Source organism: Eschrichtius robustus, chromosome 20 (genome assembly GCF_028021215.1).
Source record: "Eschrichtius robustus isolate mEscRob2 chromosome 20, mEscRob2.pri, whole genome shotgun sequence".
NCBI classification, from domain to species: Eukaryota; Metazoa; Chordata; class Mammalia; order Artiodactyla; family Eschrichtiidae; genus Eschrichtius; species Eschrichtius robustus.
Window position 1 is genome coordinate 9,452,405 of NC_090843.1, and position 20,381 is coordinate 9,472,785.

General features: G+C 46.8%; 1 protein-coding gene across 3 annotated transcripts; it reads left to right on the top strand.

Moving 5' to 3' along the window:
* The first annotated feature begins 96 nt into the window (after window positions 1-96).
* On the top strand, window positions 97-19,912 carry AFMID (arylformamidase). Of its 3 annotated transcripts, XM_068530102.1 has the most exons (11): window positions 97-218; window positions 2,130-2,220; window positions 12,303-12,407; window positions 12,489-12,537; window positions 13,631-13,716; window positions 13,812-13,884; window positions 14,071-14,168; window positions 14,420-14,498; window positions 14,607-14,748; window positions 14,955-15,059; window positions 19,554-19,912. In XM_068530102.1, the coding sequence occupies exons 1-11, from the start codon at window positions 159-161 to the stop codon at window positions 19,584-19,586; spliced, it is 921 nt and encodes a 306-aa protein (XP_068386203.1). In that variant the 5' UTR covers window positions 97-158; the 3' UTR covers window positions 19,587-19,912. The 3 variants fall into 3 exon arrangements, with proteins under 3 accessions (XP_068386203.1, XP_068386204.1, XP_068386205.1); XM_068530103.1 differs by lacking the exon at window positions 2,130-2,220 and having other exon boundaries at window positions 12,299-12,407; XM_068530104.1 differs by lacking the exons at window positions 13,631-13,716; window positions 14,071-14,168; window positions 14,420-14,498; window positions 14,607-14,748.
* The last annotated feature ends 469 nt before the right edge of the window (window positions 19,913-20,381 follow it).

The following is a 20,381-nucleotide window of genomic DNA, read 5'->3' on the forward strand; positions in this document are numbered from 1 at the left end:
CCTCAGCCCGCCCCCTCGTGGGAGGGACCGGGAACGCGCGCAGCAGGTTCAGCTCACCAGGGCGGTGGGCGCGGCTTCCAGGGGCGGGGCCTGACCGGAGTCCCGCCCTCCTGGCATAAAAAGGCGGCCCGGGCGCCTGTCGGCTCGTACACAGCGGGATGGACGGCTTGGGTGGAGGTCCCAAGTGTGGGGCTCCCTGGAAGAGGATGTCTAAAGAGGTAGGCGGATCACTGGGAGAGGCTGGGGCTGAGGAGTGTGGTTCAGAGATGAGATGGGGGTTGAGAGAAAAGTTTAGAACCACTTCTGTGGGCGCCGTTGATAGCCTACTGTGTGCCAGCTCCCAAAAGCTTTAGCACTGTGATTTATTGATATTTTACTTCTCGCCACAGGTAGGCTTTTGCTAGCCTGATTTTCAGGGTAGAGGAAATGGAAGCCCTGACTATGTTTTTTTACTTTTTTTTTTTTTTTGGCCGCACTGCGCGGCATGCGGGATCTTAGTTCCCTGACCATGGATCGAACCCGTGCCCCTGCAGTGGAGGCGCGGATTCCTAACCACTGGACCGCCAGGGAAGTCCAGCCCTGGCTATGTTAATATCCATAAACCGGGATGAGGTTGGGGCCGAAGTTCCGGACCCTAATCTGAGGTTGTGCAATGTGTGGAAGATGTGTCAGACCTGAAGGGGTAAATACCAGAGGGCTGGTATTTACTGCGGGATGGTTATAAGGGTTAGAAACGACATATGCAAAGCATTTGTTATGCTTATCATTCAGTTATAATTTCCTAACTAGTTTTCCTACATTTCAGGTAGTGGTTCTTTCTCTGGTCACGGACGCATCTAAGAATGTGGTGACAGTTACAGATACTGCCCCCAAGAAATCCTAACCTCTCTCTTTCGGTCTCTCTCTCTCTCTGTCTGTCTGTCTGTCTCTCGCTCTCTCTGTCTCACACATAGACACACACACACCCCCCTATAATATCAGAACACTTTCAGAAACCCATTGCATTATCATTATTATAAATAATAGCAATAATAAAAGATGATGATGATAGCAGTCACAGAGTGTGCGAGGTATGACTGCAAACATCCGACGGGCATAGATTGTACAGATCCAAAGACCCCTGGCCAAGAACCCTGTTCAATGGGAAGAGGGGGAAACCCACGTTTGAGTGGTTAGCTTGACTTCATTTACATGCCTTATAGCTTTCAGCCTCACAAGAGATACAGCCTCACAAGGCTGAAAGCTATAAGTCATGTGAATGAAGTAAAGTACTATTGTTTCGCCCATTATACAGATGAGGGAACTGACTGTAAGTAAGTTGCCCAGGGTAAAAGAACCTGCAAGTGATGGAGCTTGGATGGCACTCAGCCCATCTGATTCCAGAGCCCAAGACCTTTCCATGAGGCCACCTGTCTTCAAATTTTCCAGTCCAGCCTTCACCTGTTTTTGTTGTTGTTGTTGTTGTTTTGCCTCTGAGCCCTTTCTCCAAAACCTGGTTCCTTACTACTTTCTGCGTTAAGTCTGAACATCTTAGCTTGGCATTCAAGACCCTCCACCCCCCAGCCCCCGCTTCCCAGCCTCACCTCTGTGTTTCAGCAATCTGGCTGGTCAACATTTCCAAACTGGCCTTTGATTCCTTCCTCTTCACCTCTGTTTCATTGATTGTGCTGCGTCCACCTGCAGTCAGAATCATACCTTTTCAGGGAAGATCAGCTCTACATCACTTTCTCTGCAGTGGCCACCCCAGCTCCCTGGCTTCCTGTGGTCTTAGCTGCTGTAGAAGTGGTACCCATGATGGCATTAACTGGGACAGATCTATGGGACCTCATTTCCCTGTAAGGCTGTACCGCTGGTTAAAGGCATGGCCATTGCTCTAGACCATGGATCTGGCAGCATCTGCAATGTCGTATCTGAAACACCTAATTAGTTAGTGGGGGGAGAGTGGGGAGTGGGTTGCCAGGCTGGAGACTGGAGGGGCTTGAAGGAAGCTAAGGGCATCTATGAGCGCCCGAGATACCAGGGAAGGGGCTTCTCCAGGCCGAGAGGCGCATCCAGGCACGCAGAGGGGCGGGAGCACAGTCTGCGCGGAGGTCAAAGGTCTTATGGAACTTCGTGTCTGTGTCCCGTAGGAGCTGGAGAATCAGTACTCCCCCAGCAGATGGGTCGTCCGACTGGGAGCAGAGGAGGCCTTGAGGACCTACTCACAGATAGGAAACGAGGGTACGGGGGGATCTCTCTGTGGCCGCTTCAGGTGGACTTTAGCATGTGGCAGTGTTTCAGGATGCCGGGGCGGGGAGGAGGAGCCTCCCAGCCCCCGCCTCTCGGGACAGTTCCCAAAGCCCAGGCGCCTCACCTGCTGGGGCCAGGCGCCCAGGAGCCCTTGCTGCAGGGCTGCCAGAGGCAGGGCAGGGGCAGTGACTCTGCTCCACCTCCCCTCCTGCTCAGCCAACCTGCCAACTATGCCCAGGCCCTAAGGCCACGGTGGCGCAGGGAAGTGGAGTGAAAAAAGGAATGTGGCTGCTGAACGTGGGATGTTGTTGCTCTCTACAGAAAGCAAAGAAGTCTCTTTGTTTTGTTTCTTTAGAGAAATCAGGGCTTGGGAATCTGTAAGCTAGTGAAGTCTCAAGGTTAATTCCCATCCCAGCCCTGGGTCTCTAGAGTGTTGTGCTGCCACCCTTTGAGCTGGGTTGGGCAGGCGGGCTCCACGGGGGACGTGTGGGTGAGGGAGCAGCCAGCCTCGCCTCCAAGTCGGAAAACTGGATGTTGGCAAATGAGCTTTGTTTCAGCAGGCTGACTGGAGCTCCCGGGGTTGGTGGTCCTGTACACTAAGATAACCCAGCTGGAGGGACAGGCAAGTTGGGGGTTTATTCCAGCACATTTCAGCGCCCTCCCTGTCCTGATAGGGGGTGGAGCTGTGTCCTGGGCACTTCAGAGTCCCCTACTGTGCCTAGCTCTGCACCAAATATGTCTCTATATACTCTATATATTTGAGTGTGCAGAGAAACCTACATGAACTGGTAGAAAACCTGTTTGTCTATCAGAATTGTCTTGAGGGAGAAAAGAGCTGACCCTGTAGAGAAAGGGAGTCTCTCATAAGAAGCAAGGCCTAAGAAGAGACTCTGAGGCTGTTGCCCTCAGAGACTGTCTTTAGCAATCCCTCCTGAGAAGCCCTATGGACAGCCTTACATTCACAGCCTACCTCCCTTCCTATTTACGATGCTCCAGCTGGCCCAGAGGTGCCGCAGGTGCATCTGCCCCATTTCACTGGTGAAGAAGGTGAGACAACAGGGGTCATTAGGGCCAGGCGAGTGGGCAGAGCCATGCATGCGCAGGGTTGGAGGCTGTCTCTATTGGAAATGTTGATATTTCTTTCATCGTGGACTTTTTGGCATTAATTTTGATTTTTAAAAATATTGCACTCAAATATTATCTTTGTATTGGTCAGCTCAGGCTGCCATAACAAAATGCTATAGACTGGGTGATTTAAACAATAGGAATCTCTTTCTCCCAGTTCTGGAGGCTGAGAAGTCCAAGATCAACGTGCCAACTGAAAAAAGAAAAAGAAAAAACAAGGTGCCAAGTGACTTGGTTCCTTGGTGAGGGTACTCTTCCTGGCTTGCAGATAGACCCCTTTCCCCTGCATCCTCACATGGCGGAAAGAGAGAGGAAGAAACGCTTAGCTCTTCCTCTTCTTATAAGGCCACTAATCTCATCACAAGGGCTCCACCCTCATGACCTCAACTAAACCTAATTACCTCCCAAAGTCACCATCACATTAGGGTATGAATTTTTGGGAGGCACAAGCCTTCAGCCCATAACAATCCTCATTACTGAGTCTTTGGTGCCCCGCCCCATGCTGTGCCTGAGGTAAGTGTCTCACTCACCCCATCCTAGTCCTGCATGATGAGGTTAAATAACTCACCCAAGCACACGTGGCTAGGGACAGCCACCACTTCCCAGAGCTGAGCTTCCAGGTAAGAGGGGAGCAGGCTGACAAGGGGTGATGACAGGCAGGTGGAGTTGGTGGGTGCCCGCCAGCTGCCTCTCTTGGTGGAGTTCTCCAGACCTCTGGACTTGCAGATTGCCTCCTTGGAGTCAAACTCCCAGGAGATGGCGAAGGAACGTAAAGCGGAAAAAATGACCAGTGGAATCCCCCGCCAACCCAGAAAACCTCTCCACAAAGGTAGAAGAGAAAGAAAACATGATTTTTAATTGAGTAAGGAGATTGCAAAACCAGAAAGAAACCTCACCCTTTTATACAGCCGGGCTTATATCCCTAGAGCATGCCTGTTCTCAAAATCAGCATACCTGTGTTCAAGCAAGAGGACCTGAGGGCACTATCTACTGCACTAATCCGTCCTAATTCCATAAGGGTGGCCATCTGTGTTTGCAAATTGCCTTTATCCAGAGGAAGACAAGAAATTCCCATATCCTTAAGGCAAGAGGTGGTTTTGCAACTTGGAGCCAGGTGCCTGCAGAAGTTAGGGTCCTGCCCTCCCATGGGGTATCTTGCTCGATAATTATATTTCAAAGGGAAAGCTCCTAGATCTTTGAGAAGAACGTTCCTAGGTTGTAAAACTGGCAAGAGACTCTTTCAGCTTTAAAAAATATTTACATATGGGGAATTCCCTGGCAGTCCAGTGGTTAGGACTCCACGCGGAGGGCCGGGGTTCAGTCCCTGGTATGGGAACTAAGATCCCACAAGCCGTGCAGCGATAGATAGATAGATAGATACATAGATACATAGATAGATAAAATATTTACACACATTCCCAAAGGGGTAGAGAAAGGATATTTGATGAGGTCTCCTAAAAATAAATGCGCTGAGAAAAGGGAGGAAGGTAAACTCTCTTTTCCTTTTTTGCACTACGGAGAATGAAATTGTTTTTCTTTTGCTCTATATTCATTCTAACAGCGTCGACCTGTAACTTGCAGTGGGGACTGCCCTCTTCCAATGAGTAGGTCACTTTTATCCTCCACCAAGGCCTGGCCTCTCTCAGGCTGGGCACCTGGGGACAGCTGCGTGAGCACGGGCAGAGGGAGGTTTGAAGAACTGTTTCCTCTACCAGTAGCTATTAAATTTGATTAACAAGACTCAGTAAAAACACATTGTACAAGAAGCTAAAGGAGGTATATGTATAACCCGGCTTGGGGCACAGTTCCAAACTCCCATTCCCCCAAACCACGCCTCGCCCCAGGAGCACCAATCACCAGCGAGGTGGGTGGGGCCTCGTGATTGACAGCCCCTGCGACTGAGAGCCTCTCTGAGGTCCCCTCCTGCCTTTCAAGGCTGGGATTGTGCTTTTTCCTCTCCATCAGAAAAACCAAAGGAAGAAGACAAAAGCACACAAAATACAGGCCCCAATTTTGTTTCACTGTGATAAAATACACATAACATAAAAGGTACCACTTTAACCATTGCAAAGTGTACAATTCAGCAGCATTTAGTACATTAACGATGTTGCACAAACATCTCCTCTATCTGGTTCCAACACATTTTCGTCACCCCAGAAGGAAAGCCCCTACCCGTTAAGCAACCCCCTGGCAACCACTGACTGCTTTCTGTCTCTATGGATTTTCCTGTTCTGGACGTTTCATATAAATGGAATCCTACAAGATGTGGTCTTTTGTGTCTGGTGGCTTTCCCTTAGCATAATGTTTCCAAGGTCCATCCATGTTGTAGCAAGTCAGTGCTTCATTCCTTTTTATGGATGAATAATTTTCCATTGTATGGATGGGCCACGTTTTGTTTATCCATTCATCCGTTGATGGACATTTGGGTTGTTTCCACCTTTTGGCGATTGTGAAAAGTGCTGTTGTGAACATTCATGCACAAGTTTTTGTTTGAAAGCCCTAATTTCTTATTAAGTTCAATAGACACAGCCATTCTACCAAACTGCATGTATTCCAAATGTTTACCTCCACCTTTTTACTTAGTTCGTCATGGACCAGTAGCAAACAGTGTGGGGCACCCATTGTCCACAGACCACACTGTAATAGCCCTGCTCTGCACTCTCTGAGGTTGGCTATTTTTAGGCAACAATTGTTTTCTGATTACAAAAGGAGCATTTGCTGATTGAAAAGGATTTTAGAAAATAAAACCGTCAATAATTGTCACCCATTGTTAACATTGGGATGTGGTTTCTTCTAGTCTCTTTTTTTCTCCTAGGAGAAAGCCTTCTGTATTTATAATGTGCAATCTTGTTTTTAATAGCATGAACAGCCTTAAAAATTATTTCTAGAAGAGATACTATGTATAAAATAGGGAAACAACAGGATATATTGTATAACACAGGGAAATATAGCCATTGTTTTGTAATAACTTTAAATGGAGTATAATCTATAAAATGTTGAATCACTGAGTTGTACACCTGAAACTAATATACTATTGTAAGTCAACTACACTTCAATTTTAAAAATTCTTTCTAACCCAAAAGAATTGAAAATAAGTTCTCAAACAAGTACTTGTACACACATGTTCATAGCATTACTCACAGTTGCCAAAAGGTGGAAACGGCCCAAATGTTCATCCACAGATGAATGGATAAACAAAATGTGCTATGTCCATACAATGGAATAGTTTTTGGCCCTAAAAAGTAATGAAGTACTGATACATACTAGAACATGGATGGACCCTGAAAACATAATGCTCAGTGAAGGAAGCCAGGAACAAAAGGTCACATTTATGTGAAATGTCCAGAATAGGGAAATCCATAGGAACAGAAAGCAGTTAGTGGTTGCCAGTGTCTGGGGTAAGGGGGGTTTGGGGAGACGCTGCTTAACGGGTAGGGGGTGTTCTTCTGGGGTGATGAAAATGTTTTGGAACTAGATAGAGGTGATGGTTGCATGACATTGTGAATGTGCTAAGTGCCACTGAATTGTTCACTTTAAAATGGTTAATTTTTAAAAATTTGTTTATTTATTTTTGGCTGTGTTGGGTCTTTGTTGCTGCACAGTCTTTCTCTAGCTGTGGCGAGCGGGGGCTACTCCTCGTGGCGGTGCGTGGGCTTCTCATTGTGGTGGCTTCTCTTGTTGTGGAACACAGGCTCCAGGCGCGCAGGCTTCAGCAGTTGTGGCACACGGGCTCAGTAGTTGTGGCTCGCGGGCTCTAGAGCGCAGGCTAAGTAGTTGTGGCGCACGGGCTTAGTTGCTCCACGGCATGTGGGATCTTCCTGGACCAGGGGTAGAACCTGTGTCCCCTGCATTGGCAGGCGGATTCTTAACCACTGTGCTACCAGGGAAGTCCCTAAAATAGTTAATTTTGTTATGTGAGTTTCACCTCAGTGAATTATTTTTAATCTTTCGCAGCACTACCACTTCTCTCTGTCTGTCCATCTGCAAATCCTCATGCCCCGGGGGCACGGGGCACTGTGCTAGGTGCTGGGAAGAAGGGGGAGCCTTTGTCTTCTCTCCTGACCCCTCCCCTCTCCACTTCTTCAGCCTGTGCCACTCTGCTGGTTTCCACTCCCTCCTCCTGGGAAACTTGGTTTTCCTCTGACTTTGGTTGCCACAGATTTGGCTACGAACTCACTGTGACTGAGCCCCAGAACCCCACCCCACTGACCTCCCCCAGCTTCTCCAGCTTGTCCACTGGTTCTGGCAGACACTCCCTCCCCATTTGTGTTCACTGCTCTAAACATCCCATATTCTACATATTCATCCCTCCCCCCCTCCCCGCCCACTCCCTAGGAGCCACTGATCTTTTCACTGTTTCCATGGTTTTACCTTTTCCAGAATGTCCTAGAGTTGGAATCATACACTATGTAGCCTTTTCAGATTCTGGCTCATTTTTATAGCACATGTTACCACCTGACATCTTTCTGTAACTGCTTGTCCCCCACACTAAGGGGTAAGCCACATGTGATTTGGATTTTTTTTATTATTTTGTCACTATGATATTCCAAAATGGGCACAGGCTGCTGCTTATATAAGTATTTGTTTGCTAAATGAATTAAAAGACTGGGGGAGAATAGTTCTGAAACTAGATGGAGGCTGATGGGCCCCAGCCTCCTCTTAAATTGCTGCCACAGACGTGATGAACCCTTGTCTTCAGCTTTCCGTGACTGTCTGATGGGTCTCCCCGCCCCACGCCTGCATTAGTCTCTAGGGACTCTGGCCCCTGCTCCCGCTAATTGCTCTAACACAACGCTCAGTTGGGTCCAGGGACCTGGAGTTTCTCTCTGTAAGAGCTGTGACACTTTGGACTGTGACTAAGAGAAACCGAAGTTTTGCTTTTTCAAAAAAGGAAGTTTGTAATAGGGTTTATGCTGAGGTGTCTTGTTGAAGCCCTCCTGCGCTGCCTGTAGGTGCAGCGCCTGGAGGGCTGGCGGGATTCACGCTCTGGAGGAGGCAGTGGGTCCCCCCATTCTCTGTCCTCGCAGCCAGCTGCCCGCCATCACCGTCACACCACCTCCTGAAGAGAGGCAGTTTCTCTGGCTCAGGGTCGGTTGGGTTTTTTAATACTGGAGGAAGACTTTTTTATGCATGATAACGAACATCGATAGCTGCTTGGTTTTAATTGCTCTTCAACTTAGGGCATAAATTGCATCATCTTTTTCTTAGTTTTGGCACAGCATAAAATACATCTTGTTGGTCCACGTACACTTCCAGGACGCTTGCGTTAATTAAATTTCTCCCCTTTGCTGAGCCTGCTGTGTTGACGAGCTTGTCGGGCACAAACACCTTCACGCAGTGCTGGTGGGAGGGTGGTTGGCAAACCCCTCAGAGAAGGCGAGCAGGGGAGCTCCAGGGCCTTTGGGGGGAGTGTGGGGGCTGTTATGGACCGAATTTTGTGTCTCCCCAAAATTCACATGTAGAAGCCCTAACCCCTACTGTAGCTGTGTTTAGAGGTGGGGCCTCTAAGGAAGTAATGAAGGTTAAATGAAGTCGTAAGGATAGGGTCCTGATCCAGTAGGATTATTAGAAGAGACGCAGAGGGTTCCTCTCCCTAGAGAGGGGGAGAGCTCCTCCCGAGCACAAAGAGGCCACGGGAGCGCACAGCGAGAAGGTCATCTGCCACCCCCGGGGAGGGACCTCACCAGACATCACCCCAGCTGGCACCTTGACCCTGCCTTCCAGTGTCCAGAACTGGGCGAAATAGATGTCTGTCGTCGAAGCCCCCCCCACTGTATGGCATTTCGTTAAGGCAGCCTCAGCAACTAAGACGGGAGGCTCAGATTGAATTTGCGCCTCAGATCAACAGGATGTGATGCTTGTTATACCCGGCGCACACGTGTGGCTGGAGGGAGTCCTGGTGAAAGCAGGGGAGTGGAGAGGGACTGTCCCTGCTTCCAAGGGAGTAGTGAAGGGGATCCAGGGTGGTCTCAGTAGGGGTGGGGAGAAGACTCAGGATTCAGGATAAGCAGAGAGGGAGCCAGGAGTATTTACTGGTGATCAGATGTGGTTTGTTTGGCCTAAAAACTGTCACTACTGGTTAAATAAATTAAGGTGCAGCCATAGGATGGAATAGCAAGTTAACTGTTTATGAAAAAAAGAAAAGAACGAGGAAGCTGTCTATGTACCGATTGGGAAAGCTCTCCAAGAAATATGAAGTGAAACAGGCAGGGCAGAAATGTATTTCATACGCTGCCCTTTGGATTAAAGGGAGAGAGAGTCCATATCCGTATTAATAATAACAGTCACCTTGGCAGGGTTATTTCATGCAAATGCCTGTTGTATATTTTTTTAACCATATAAACATATTATTTCTTCAAAAGAAAAATGAATGGCATTTCATTTATTTTTTAAGTTAATGCTCAGATAGCTCATAACTTTCACAGATTAAATTCCGGTCAACTTTTCAACGCAACTTACATGATGTGATGAAATTCTGAAAAAAGCACTTCAAGTTATAATCGCAAATGCAATGCATTTGATTTGCTTAACAGAATCTCCTGGTTCTAATCAAGTAAAACGTACCTATTTAATAATGGATTGATTCAGTTAAGCGTGTCCTGCAGAGTGGTCTGCACCCAGCGTGGCACCTGGGGGCAGGTGAAGCCTGTTTGGGTCTGATCCTTGTAGAAGTCACACATCAGGCTCTGAGCAGTTGGTCGCTTGAAGCTTTAGGAGATGGGAAGCCCCCTTCCACCCCTCCATGGGAGAGGGAGTGGGAGCCCACAGAACACAGCCTCGTCTCTCTCCCAAGAAGCCTCCCCCTGGCCTTGTTCCCTCACTCAGGGGTGGGGTGTTGGTGACGGCAAAATTGGTTTTTCGTCCACCTCACCTGTCCTGCAGAGGCAGCCTGGTCCCTGCTTTTGGCACGTGGGAAACTTGGCATCTGCCATCATTTTTATTTCTCTTGGCCTTGAGCGGTCCAGCAGAAATGGAGGCGGCCCATTTTAACAGTTTATTCACACTTGCATAAACACAATCTATGCAAACTATCTTCATCTACCTAGTTTGCCCTTTCTGGAATTGCAGAATCACCCAACCCAAGGGAGCCCTGATGGGTATTTTTGGGAAGGGGCCTGTGGGCGGGGGGACCATGGCCACCGAGGTTGGGGATCTGGAGGCTTCCAGGAACATGGATCCCAAGTTGAAGGTCTCTTCCCACCAATCTTCAGTATCAGAAAGATTAAAGTGTTCGTGCTGTATGGTATTTGTGTAACCTGCTTTCGCTCTTTACATGGCAAAATACTCTCCCTCCAGTATTTCCTTTTTGATTAATGCATTTTGGGTCCTGTTTATGTAATCCTTGCCTAGTCCAAGGTCATTAGGATTTCCTATTTTCTTTTCTGAAAGCTTTATTGTCTTCGCTTTCACATTTAAAGCTGTGGTCCATCTGGAATTGTCCTGGTGTGGTGTGAGGTAGGGATCAAGAAACTTTTTTTTTCTTCTTTCAGATATTCAATTGACCCAACACTACTTACTGAAATATTTATTCATTACATAATTTTCTTTTTCTTTCTTTTTTTTTTACACACTTTTCTTTTTTAAGATTAATTTTTATTGGAGTATAGTTGCTTTACAATGTTGTGTGAGTTTCTGCTGTACAGCAAAGTGAATCAGCTCTACATATACATGTATCCCCTCTTTTTTGGATTTCCTTCCCATTTAGGTCACCACAGAGCATCACAGTTTTCTTTTTTTTTGGCTGCACCACACAGCTTGCGGGATCTTAGTTCCCTGACCAGGGATTGAACCCAGGCCCTCGGCAGTGAAAGTGCGAGTTCTAACCACTGGACCACCAGGGAATTCCCTACACAATTTTCTTTTAAGTGGTTATGATGTACCAGGTCCTGGGTGTACCTGAGGTGGGCAAAGCAAAGCCCTTGTCTTCTCAGAGCTTGTGTTCTAGTTAGGGTAACAGACAGACAGTAAGCAAGTAAAAAATATATGAAGGATTAATGAATCCTGGGATAAAAAATAAAGGAGAGAAAGGGGATATACCATAATGTACTTTACCTGTTTTCTATTGTAGATCACTTGGGCTGTGTCCAATGTTTTGCTGTCATAAATAGCATTAGTGTGGGCATCTTTAAAACAAGCCCTTAAGAATATTTCTGATTATTTCCTTATAATAAATGTATGGATAAGGACTTATGCATCAAGGAATATGATCTTCTTGGGCTTTGATACATATTTCCAAGTTGCCCCCCAGGAAGAACTTACCAGTTTACACTCTCTGGCACCCAGTGGTGGAGGGAGCTGAGCTTCCTGGGTTTCAGTGATGGAAGTGGGGCCTTGAGGGGACATTGTTTACTGCAACATGAACATACAGAGTCCCATCCCACCTCTAGGCCTTTGCCTTTGGTATTTAATTTACTTATGGTAAATTACGTAAATGTACTTCCTCCTTTCTCCCGACCCCAGTCCTAGCCAATTTTCACATCCCTCTGACCTCTCCCATCATGGCACTCAATTATATATTCATATTGTTTTATTATCTATTTATTTCAAGTGATTTTATATCTTAGTTCCTAGAAGGTTATTTTTCCAAATACTTGGAAAAGTTTATACTTCCCAGAACACATAGCCAAGTGTAACACACATAATAAGCATGTAATAAAGTAGTGGTCGAAATGGTGCCTATCAGAACTGCCAGCTCACCAGAGACAGATGTCACAGGTAGTACTGGCCCCCACTTGGATGGGCCAGTCTGATTTCTTTGTAACTATGCACCTGTGGGATGCTTCAGACCCCAGCCCCGATTACCATGAGGACTTGGGGAAGCACTGATAGCTGGAGCTAACTGGTCAGCCCAAAGGGACTTTCGGCAAAAAGGTTTGTGCCTGAAATAAAATAGAGGTTGCTGCTGCCTGAGGTTGTGCTGACAGCGACTTGTCCATTTCTGGAGACAGCTACCAAGAGGGCCCAGGCCACCGGGAGGAACCTGCTCGATGTCCCCTATGGAGACGGCGAAGGGGAGAAACTGGACATCTACTTTCCTGAGGCAGTGTCTGAAGGTAAGCGGGGGCTAGTGGTCCCCCTTGGATCTCAGCTGGGAGCCCTGCCTCGGCCTACATGCCCTTTGTTTTGTCCTACAGCCTTGCCGTTCCTCGTGTTTTTTCATGGAGGATACTGGCAGAGCGGAAGGTGAGTCGGGGGATTTGGATGAATGGAGAAAAAGGGAGATTCACCTTTGCCTGGACTCTTCATTTCCTAGGGCTGCTGCAACAACTTACCACAAACTTGGGTGCTTCCAACAACAGAAATGTCTTACCTCACAGTTCTGGAGGTCAGAAGTCTGAAATTCATCAAGGCGTGGGCAGGGCCGCGCTCCCTCCGAAGGCTCTGGGGGAGGACCCGTTCTCATCTCTTGCAGCTTCTGGGGGGTCCGGGTCTTTCTCGCCTTATGGCCGCATCACTTCAACCTCAACTTTCATCTTCGCATGGTCTTTGTGTGTCTGTATTTCAATCCTCCCTCTCCTTTCTTTTACAATGTCACCAGTCATTTGATTTAAGGCCCATCCTAAATCTGGGATGATGCCATCTCAAGATTCTGAATTATATTTGCATAGCCCCTATTCCAAATAGGGTCACATTTGCAGGTACTGGGGTTTAGGATTTGGACATGTTTTTTGGGGGGACACTATTGGATCCACTATACCCAGTGAAAAGCCTGTTCAGTCTACTCTAATCAAATGGAAAACCACAGTGACTAACCATCCAAGTTTGCTCAGAACTGAGTGGTTTCCCAGGACCTGGGGCTTTCAGTGGTAAAAAAAGAGAGAGTCCCGGGCAAACTGGGACCACGGGGCATCCTAAGATAAGCAGAGGGGAATTTGGGATCTTCAGGGACATTGTTGTTCCCTAGGATCTTACTAAGGAGTTGCCTGTTATAGGATCTACTGCCCTTCAAGCATATCATCTTAATGCTACATTTATTGCATTTTTACCCTTTGCTTTGTGAAGCTCTCTACATGTCTCACCTCCTTCAATTCTCAAAAACAGCACCCTAAGGGAAAGAACATAATCGCTCCTATTTTACAGAGGAGGAAATCAGGCTTAGAGGTTAAATATAGTCTCTAGGGTCCCATAGCTAGCATGTGATGTGGTAAGGACAAAGCCCCCCTTCTTCCCTTACTGCACCAGGTCAGAGAGGGGCAGTGCTCTGGGTGGACAGGCCACAGAAGCAGCCTAGTGACCAAGTGGCCTCCAGTTGTCATGTCTTTGTCTCCTTCTGCAGTAAAGACTCGTCAGCCTTCATGGTCAGCCCACTGACAGCACAGGGAGTGGCTGTGGTGATAGCGGCTTATGACATTGCCCCCAAAGGTAACGAGGGTAGTCTTGCAGGTGCAAGGGCTGGTGGGCTTTGGAGGGGAGAGGGCCCCCGGCGGAGCCTGACATAGCTCCTACCCTCTGCACAGGCACCCTGGACCAGATGGTAGACCAGGTGACCCAGAGCATCGTGTTTGTCCAGAAACAGTATCCAGGCAACCAGTGGGTATCACTGTCGATTTTCCTTTTGTCAGACTGAGTGGGAGGACAGTGGATTAAGCTTCTTGGATGCAGCCCAACTGCCCCCTCTGGCTTTGGAGCAGAGGGCAAATTGGGGCTCCTTGATACTGGCCTGTTGCTTTGGTTATACTGAATGCAAACCCAGCTCTCTGCTCTGACCCACCCAAGGGGAATTTACCTGTGCGGACACTCAGCTGGGGCCCACCTCGCCGCCATGATGCTCCTGGCCAACTGGACCAAGCGTGGAGTCACGCCCAACCTCAAAGGTTTCCACGGGGACTGAGCCTGGCTGGGCAGCATTCACCGTCCCCTGATGGGCCTGAGGGTCTGTAGCAGCTGCTTGAAATGTCAACAGCTGTGAGTGGCTTGACCTCGGGGCTTTGAGCCTGGGGAGCAGGGCCTGCTTTGCTTCTTCTCTGCCCCCTACCCTGGTCTTGCCGCACTGGCCCTGGAGGCGGGCTGGCCCCATCTTGCCCCACCTGCAGCCTGGCTCCGTGACTGTCCTTTACCTTCACAGGCTTCTTCCTGGTGAGTGGGATCTATGACCTGGAGCCTGTCATGCACACCTCTGAGAACGCCCCTCTCCTCACAACCCTGTGAGTCACTTGTCCCCTCGTCCCCCAGCTGGCCTGCAGCCTGCGAGGAGGGCCAGGGGTGCAGCAAAGGCTGCTCTCTGTCCTGACCACACCTACTCCCTGCACCAGGGAGGACGCTCAAAGGAACAGCCCACAGTGGCGCCTGAAGACAAGCCCAGCGCAGCCTGTGGACCCAGCCTGCCGCGTCCTGGTGACTGTGGGCCAACACGACAGCCCCGAATTCCACCGACAGTCCAGGGAATTTTATCAGGTACCCCCAGCACCCTGCTTTTGGCTCGAGGCTGAGGGTCATGCAGTCTTAACTTCCTGTTTATTTCACCCAAACGGACCCCACGATACCAGTCATTTCTTCAATAAATACTTAGCACCTGGTATGTGCCAGGCAGCTGCGAGAGCCCCTCTCCCCGCAACCCCCCGCAGCCTCATGCTTCCTCTCCCCTCGTTTCTCCTACTCAGACTCTGCGCCGAGGAGGGTGGAAAGCCTCCTTTGAAGAGCTCCACGATGTGGATCACTTTGAAATCCTTTGGAACCTAACCCAGAAGGACTACGTGCTCACCCAGGTGGGGCGCATCCCTTCACTGTGGACAGAATGCGTCCTGCTGTAGCCCCTACACATAAGGCGAGGTGGCCAGGCAGGGGGCATGGAGAGGCACCTCTCTGGCTCTTTGGCGTCCAGGAGGTTGGGGGACTTGATGATAGGGACTGAGTGCCACGCTTGCTTCCTGTACTTCACCTCCCTCTGAAACAGCCCCAGGTGACCTGCAGAGGCTGGTCCTGGACACACAGGTGGGATCTGCATGGGGCTGTGGTGTGGATGGGGACAGGCAGGTATGAGAAGGTATTAGCCTGTTTGTGTGTAAGCATAAAAGCAACACCAACTCCGTGGTGAAAGGAGGGATGGATTTGGCCACGTAAATGTTTATTACAATTTTAATGTGGAGAATCCTTTTAAAAGTCTAAGGATGAAAAGGAACCTTCCTACACTGTTGGTGCGAATGTAAATTGATACAGCCACTATGTAGAACAGCATGGAGGTTCCTTAAAAAACTAAAAATAGAGTTACCATATGATCCAGCAATCTTACTTCTGGGCATATACCTGGAGAAAACTATAATTCAAAAAGATACATGCACCCCAGTGTTCATAACAGCACTATATATAATAGCCAAGAAGCAACCTAAATGCCCATCAACAGATGAATGGATAAAGATGTGGTATATATATATATATATATATATATATAAGTCAGCCATAAAAAAGAATGAAATAATGCCATTTGCAGCAACATGGATGGATCTAGAGATTATCATACTAAGTGAAGTAAATCAGACAGAGAAAGACAAATATGTCATGATATCACTTATATGTGGAATCTTAAAAAATGATACAGGGACTTCGCTGGTGGCGCAGTGGTTAAGAATCCGCCTGCCAGTGCAGGGGACAGGGGTTTGATCCCCAGTCCAGGAAGATCCCACATGTCGCAGAGCAGCTAAGCCCGTGCGGAGCAACTAAGCCCGTGCGCCACAACTACTGAGCCCGCGTGCCACAGCTACTGAAGCCCACGCGCCTAGAGCCCATGCTCCGCAACAAGAGAAGCCACCACAATGAGAAGCCCGCGCACCACAACGAAGAGTGGCCCCCGCTTGCCGCAACTAAAGAAAGCCTGTGCGCAGCAACGAAGACCCAACGCAGCCAAAAACTAAATTAAAAAAACAAATTAAAAGAGAAAAATGATACAAATGAACTTATTTACAAAACAGAAATAGACTCACAGACATAGAAAACAAACTTATGGTTACCAAAGGGGAAGCGGGGGGGATAAATTAGGAATTTGGGTTTAACCTATACACACTACTATATATGAAATAGAAAACCAACAAGGACCTACTGTATAGCACAGGGAACTATATTCGATATCTTGTAATAACCTATATTGGAAAAGAATTTGAAAAAGAATATATATATTATATATATATATAAAACTTAATCACTTTACTGTATACCTGAAACACTGTAAATCAACTATATTTCAATTTATTTATTTATTTTTAAAAAATTTTACTTATTTATTGGCTGCACCAGGTCTTACTTGCGGCATGCGTGCTCTTAGTTGCGGCGTGTGGGATCTAGTTTCCTGACCAGGGATCGAACCTCGGCCCCCTGCATTGGGAGCATGGAGGCTTAACCACTGGACCACCAGGGAAGTCCCGACTATACTTCAATTTAAAAAATTATTTTTAAAAAGTCAAAGGCTAGATTGAGGAAAATATTTGCCATGGACCCGGAAAATATACAGTTACTACTTTTTTTCTTTTTTTTCTGGGAAAGTGGGTACCTGATTAACTTTACTTTTTTTTTTTTTTTATATTTACTTCTTTTTCCTCCAGTTTTATTGAGATATAATTGACATACAGCACTGTATAAGTTTAAGGTGTACAGCACAATGATTTGACTTACAAACATCATGAAATGAACCACAATAGGTTTAGTGAAACTCCATCATCTCACAGATACAAAAGAAAAGGAAAAAAAGTATTTTTCCCTCGTGATGAGAATTCTTAGGATTTACTCTTAGCAACTTTCATATATAACATAGAGCAGTGTTAATTATTTTTTTTAAAGGCTTTTTTTTTTTTAATTTAATTAATTAATTTATTTATTTTTGGCTGTGTTGGGTCTTCGTTTCTGTGCGAGGGCTTTCTCTAGTTGAGGCAAGCAGGGGCCACTCTTCATCGCGGTGTGCGGGCCTCTCACTATCGCGGTCTCTCTTGTTGCGGAGCACAGGCTCCAGACACGCAGGCTCAGTAGTTGTGGCTCACGGGCCTAGTCGCTCCGCGGCATGTGGGATCTTCCCAGACCAGGGCTCGAACCCGTGTCCCCTGCATTGGAAGGCAGATCCTCAACCACTGCGCCACCAGGGAAGCCCCGAGCAGTGTTAATTAAATTTATCATGTTGTACATTACATCCCTAGTGCTTATTTATCTTACAACTGGAAGTTTGTACCTTTTACCACCTTCCTCCAATTCCCCCTCCCCCCCACTCCCAATTAGTTGCCACCTCAATAGGACTTTTTTTCTAAATATTTTTAAAAATTATTTACTTATTTATTTTTGGCTTCATTGGGTCTTCGTCGCAGTGCACGGGCTTCTAATTGCGGCAGCTTCTCTTGTTGTGGAGCATGGGCCCTAAACACGCTGGTCAGTAGTTGTAGCACGCTGGCTTCAGTAGTTGTGGCATGCAGGCTCATTAGTTGTGTCTCACAGGCTCTAGAGCGCAGGCTCAGTAGTTGTGGTTCACGGGTTTAGTTGCTCCACGGCATGTGGGATCTTCCTGGACCAGGGCTTGAACCCATGTCCCCTTCATTGGCAGGCGGATTCTTCACCACTGTGCCACCAGGGAAGTCCCTCCATAAGGCTTTTATAGCGTTCAGTTTTAATTCACATAGTTAATATCCTTACCACACAAAGAGCACTTTCAAATCAATAAGAACGGTTCTTTTTTTAAATTGAAATTTAGTTGATTTACAATATTAGTTTCAGGTGTGTAACATAGTGATTTAATATTTTTATATAGCCTATACTCCATTTAAAGTTATTATAAAATATTGGCTATATTCCCTGTGCTGTACAATATAACCTTGTAGCTTATTTATTTTATACATAGTATCAGTAGTTTGTACCACTTAATAAGAGCAGGTCTTATTTCTCTTTAAGAACAGAAATAAATAGAAAAAACGGACAAAAAATAAGTGATAATTCAAAAAGAAATATAAATGGTCAGTAAACCTGGGGGAAAAGTAAGCTGCATTAGTGATCATAGGAATGTAACTGAAATGGGACTTCCCTGGTGGTCCAGTGGTTAAGACTTCGCCTTCCAATATAGGGGGTGCAGGTTCAATTCCTGGTCGGGGAGCTAAGATCCCACAAGCCTCACGGCCAAAATACCAAAACATAAAACAGAAGCAATATTGTAACAGATTCAGTAAAGACTTTAAAAGTGGTCCACATCCAAATCTTTAAAAAAAAAAGAAAGAAAGAAATGTAACTGAAAATGAGTCCTTTCCCACCTCTCACAGGAAATGTTCTAGTTATAATAGTGCCCGGCGCTGGTGAAGACACAGTGAAGGGGGCCTCCCCCACCCCATCCTGTGGGTGGGAGCACATGTTGGCCTGGTGTTTCAGGAGTGCAGCCTGGCAATATGGACCCAAATCCACTGACCCAGTAATTCTGCTGCTTGGAATTTGTCTTCAGGATAATCAGAGAAACATAGAAAGATGGTCTCTGTAGCTTTATTAATGTTCTAAACTTGGAAATAACCTAAATGTCTAATGAGGTTAAATTATGATATAATCAGGTAACAGTGAAGTTTGTGAAAATTAGTTAGGACATGTCAAATTGCTTCAGAGGTAAGAGCAAAAACACAAAAATTAACTGGCCTAGTATCTTCCTAGTTTTATGATACATAGATAGCTAGACCCTTAGAGGCATATATATGCATCCGAAAAAACCGTTTACCAGTGGTGTTACAATGGATGTTAAAAATCAATTTCCACATTTTCTACCATGAACATGTATTACTTTTTTTTAACTGGGGAAAAACAAGCACCCAATAAATGACATCTCTTAAAGAAACCTAATAAATATTTTAGATTTGGAGGGCCATATGGTCTGTGACAAAACTACCCAACTCTGCCATTTTTGTTCAAAAGCCGCCAGAAACAATTCATAGGTGAATAAATGTGGCTTTGCTCCAGTAAAACTGTACTTATGGATGCAGAAATTTGAATTTTATGGAATTTTTACATGTCACAAAAATATTTTTTTGATTTTTTTTCCAACTGTTTAAAAATGTAAAGCCATTCTTAGCTCATGGGTCATACAAAAATGGGCAATGAGTGGGCGACATTTCAAGTGAGAGATGGGAAAGGACTCATTTAAATTACGTTTCTGTGATCGAAAATGTAGCCTGTTTCTTTAATCAAATTCTTCCCAAGAGATCCTCACAAGAGCCTCTCCAACTCTGGAGCTTTTTTATCTTTCCCTTCTGCTGCAGATTATTTTGAAAACAATCTTCCAGGAGTCCTGATGACACCTGAACCCCCGCCGCCAGCATGCACCCCGATTTGTGAAACTTCTCCCAAGAGCCCGACTGCTTCCCATTCTTGCCGGCCTCAGCTTTCCCTGTGCCCAGCGGCGCCTCTGTTTGTCCACCCACCCCGGCCAGGGTCCATTCCCCTCACTGCTCTGAACACGAGTACAAATCTCCATGGCCTGCCCCTGGCCTGGATCCAGCGGGTTCCAGGGAAGGTCTGGCCCAGGTCCACGCCCTGTGTGATACCCAGAGTCTGGCCCCCAGTCTGCTGAGAGGGTGAAACAAAAGTGACAACTCCCAACCAAAATGAAGAGGAAGAGCTCCCCAAACCAGTTTTTGTTCTGTGTTTTTGTTTCACTCGTTTGTCTACTCTGTCCTGGGCTCCACCTGACGTCTGGATTCGTCCCGGAAAGCCCTGGGATTTTATCCTTGGGGCTAACACCTTGACTGACAGGACAGTGACATCCACAGGTAGGACATGCTTCCTCTGCCACTCCCCCCCCCACACACAGGGGTGTGTGTACAGTTAGTTCCCAAGGAGCCAGCTGGGTCCACCCACCATCCACCACACCCCTCTCTCGCCCACTCTGAATAGCTAGCAGTTCAAGAATGATTGATTATAGCGAAAATAGGTAATAGCCTAAATATGCATCAGTAGGGAGTAAGTACATCTGAGCAGCCGACCATCATTAGAAAGAGGTCTGTGTTTATAACTGGGGATATCTCCAAGACGTACTATTACCTGACAAAGAGCAAGATGCTCAGCGATGCAATATAGTACCATCTCAA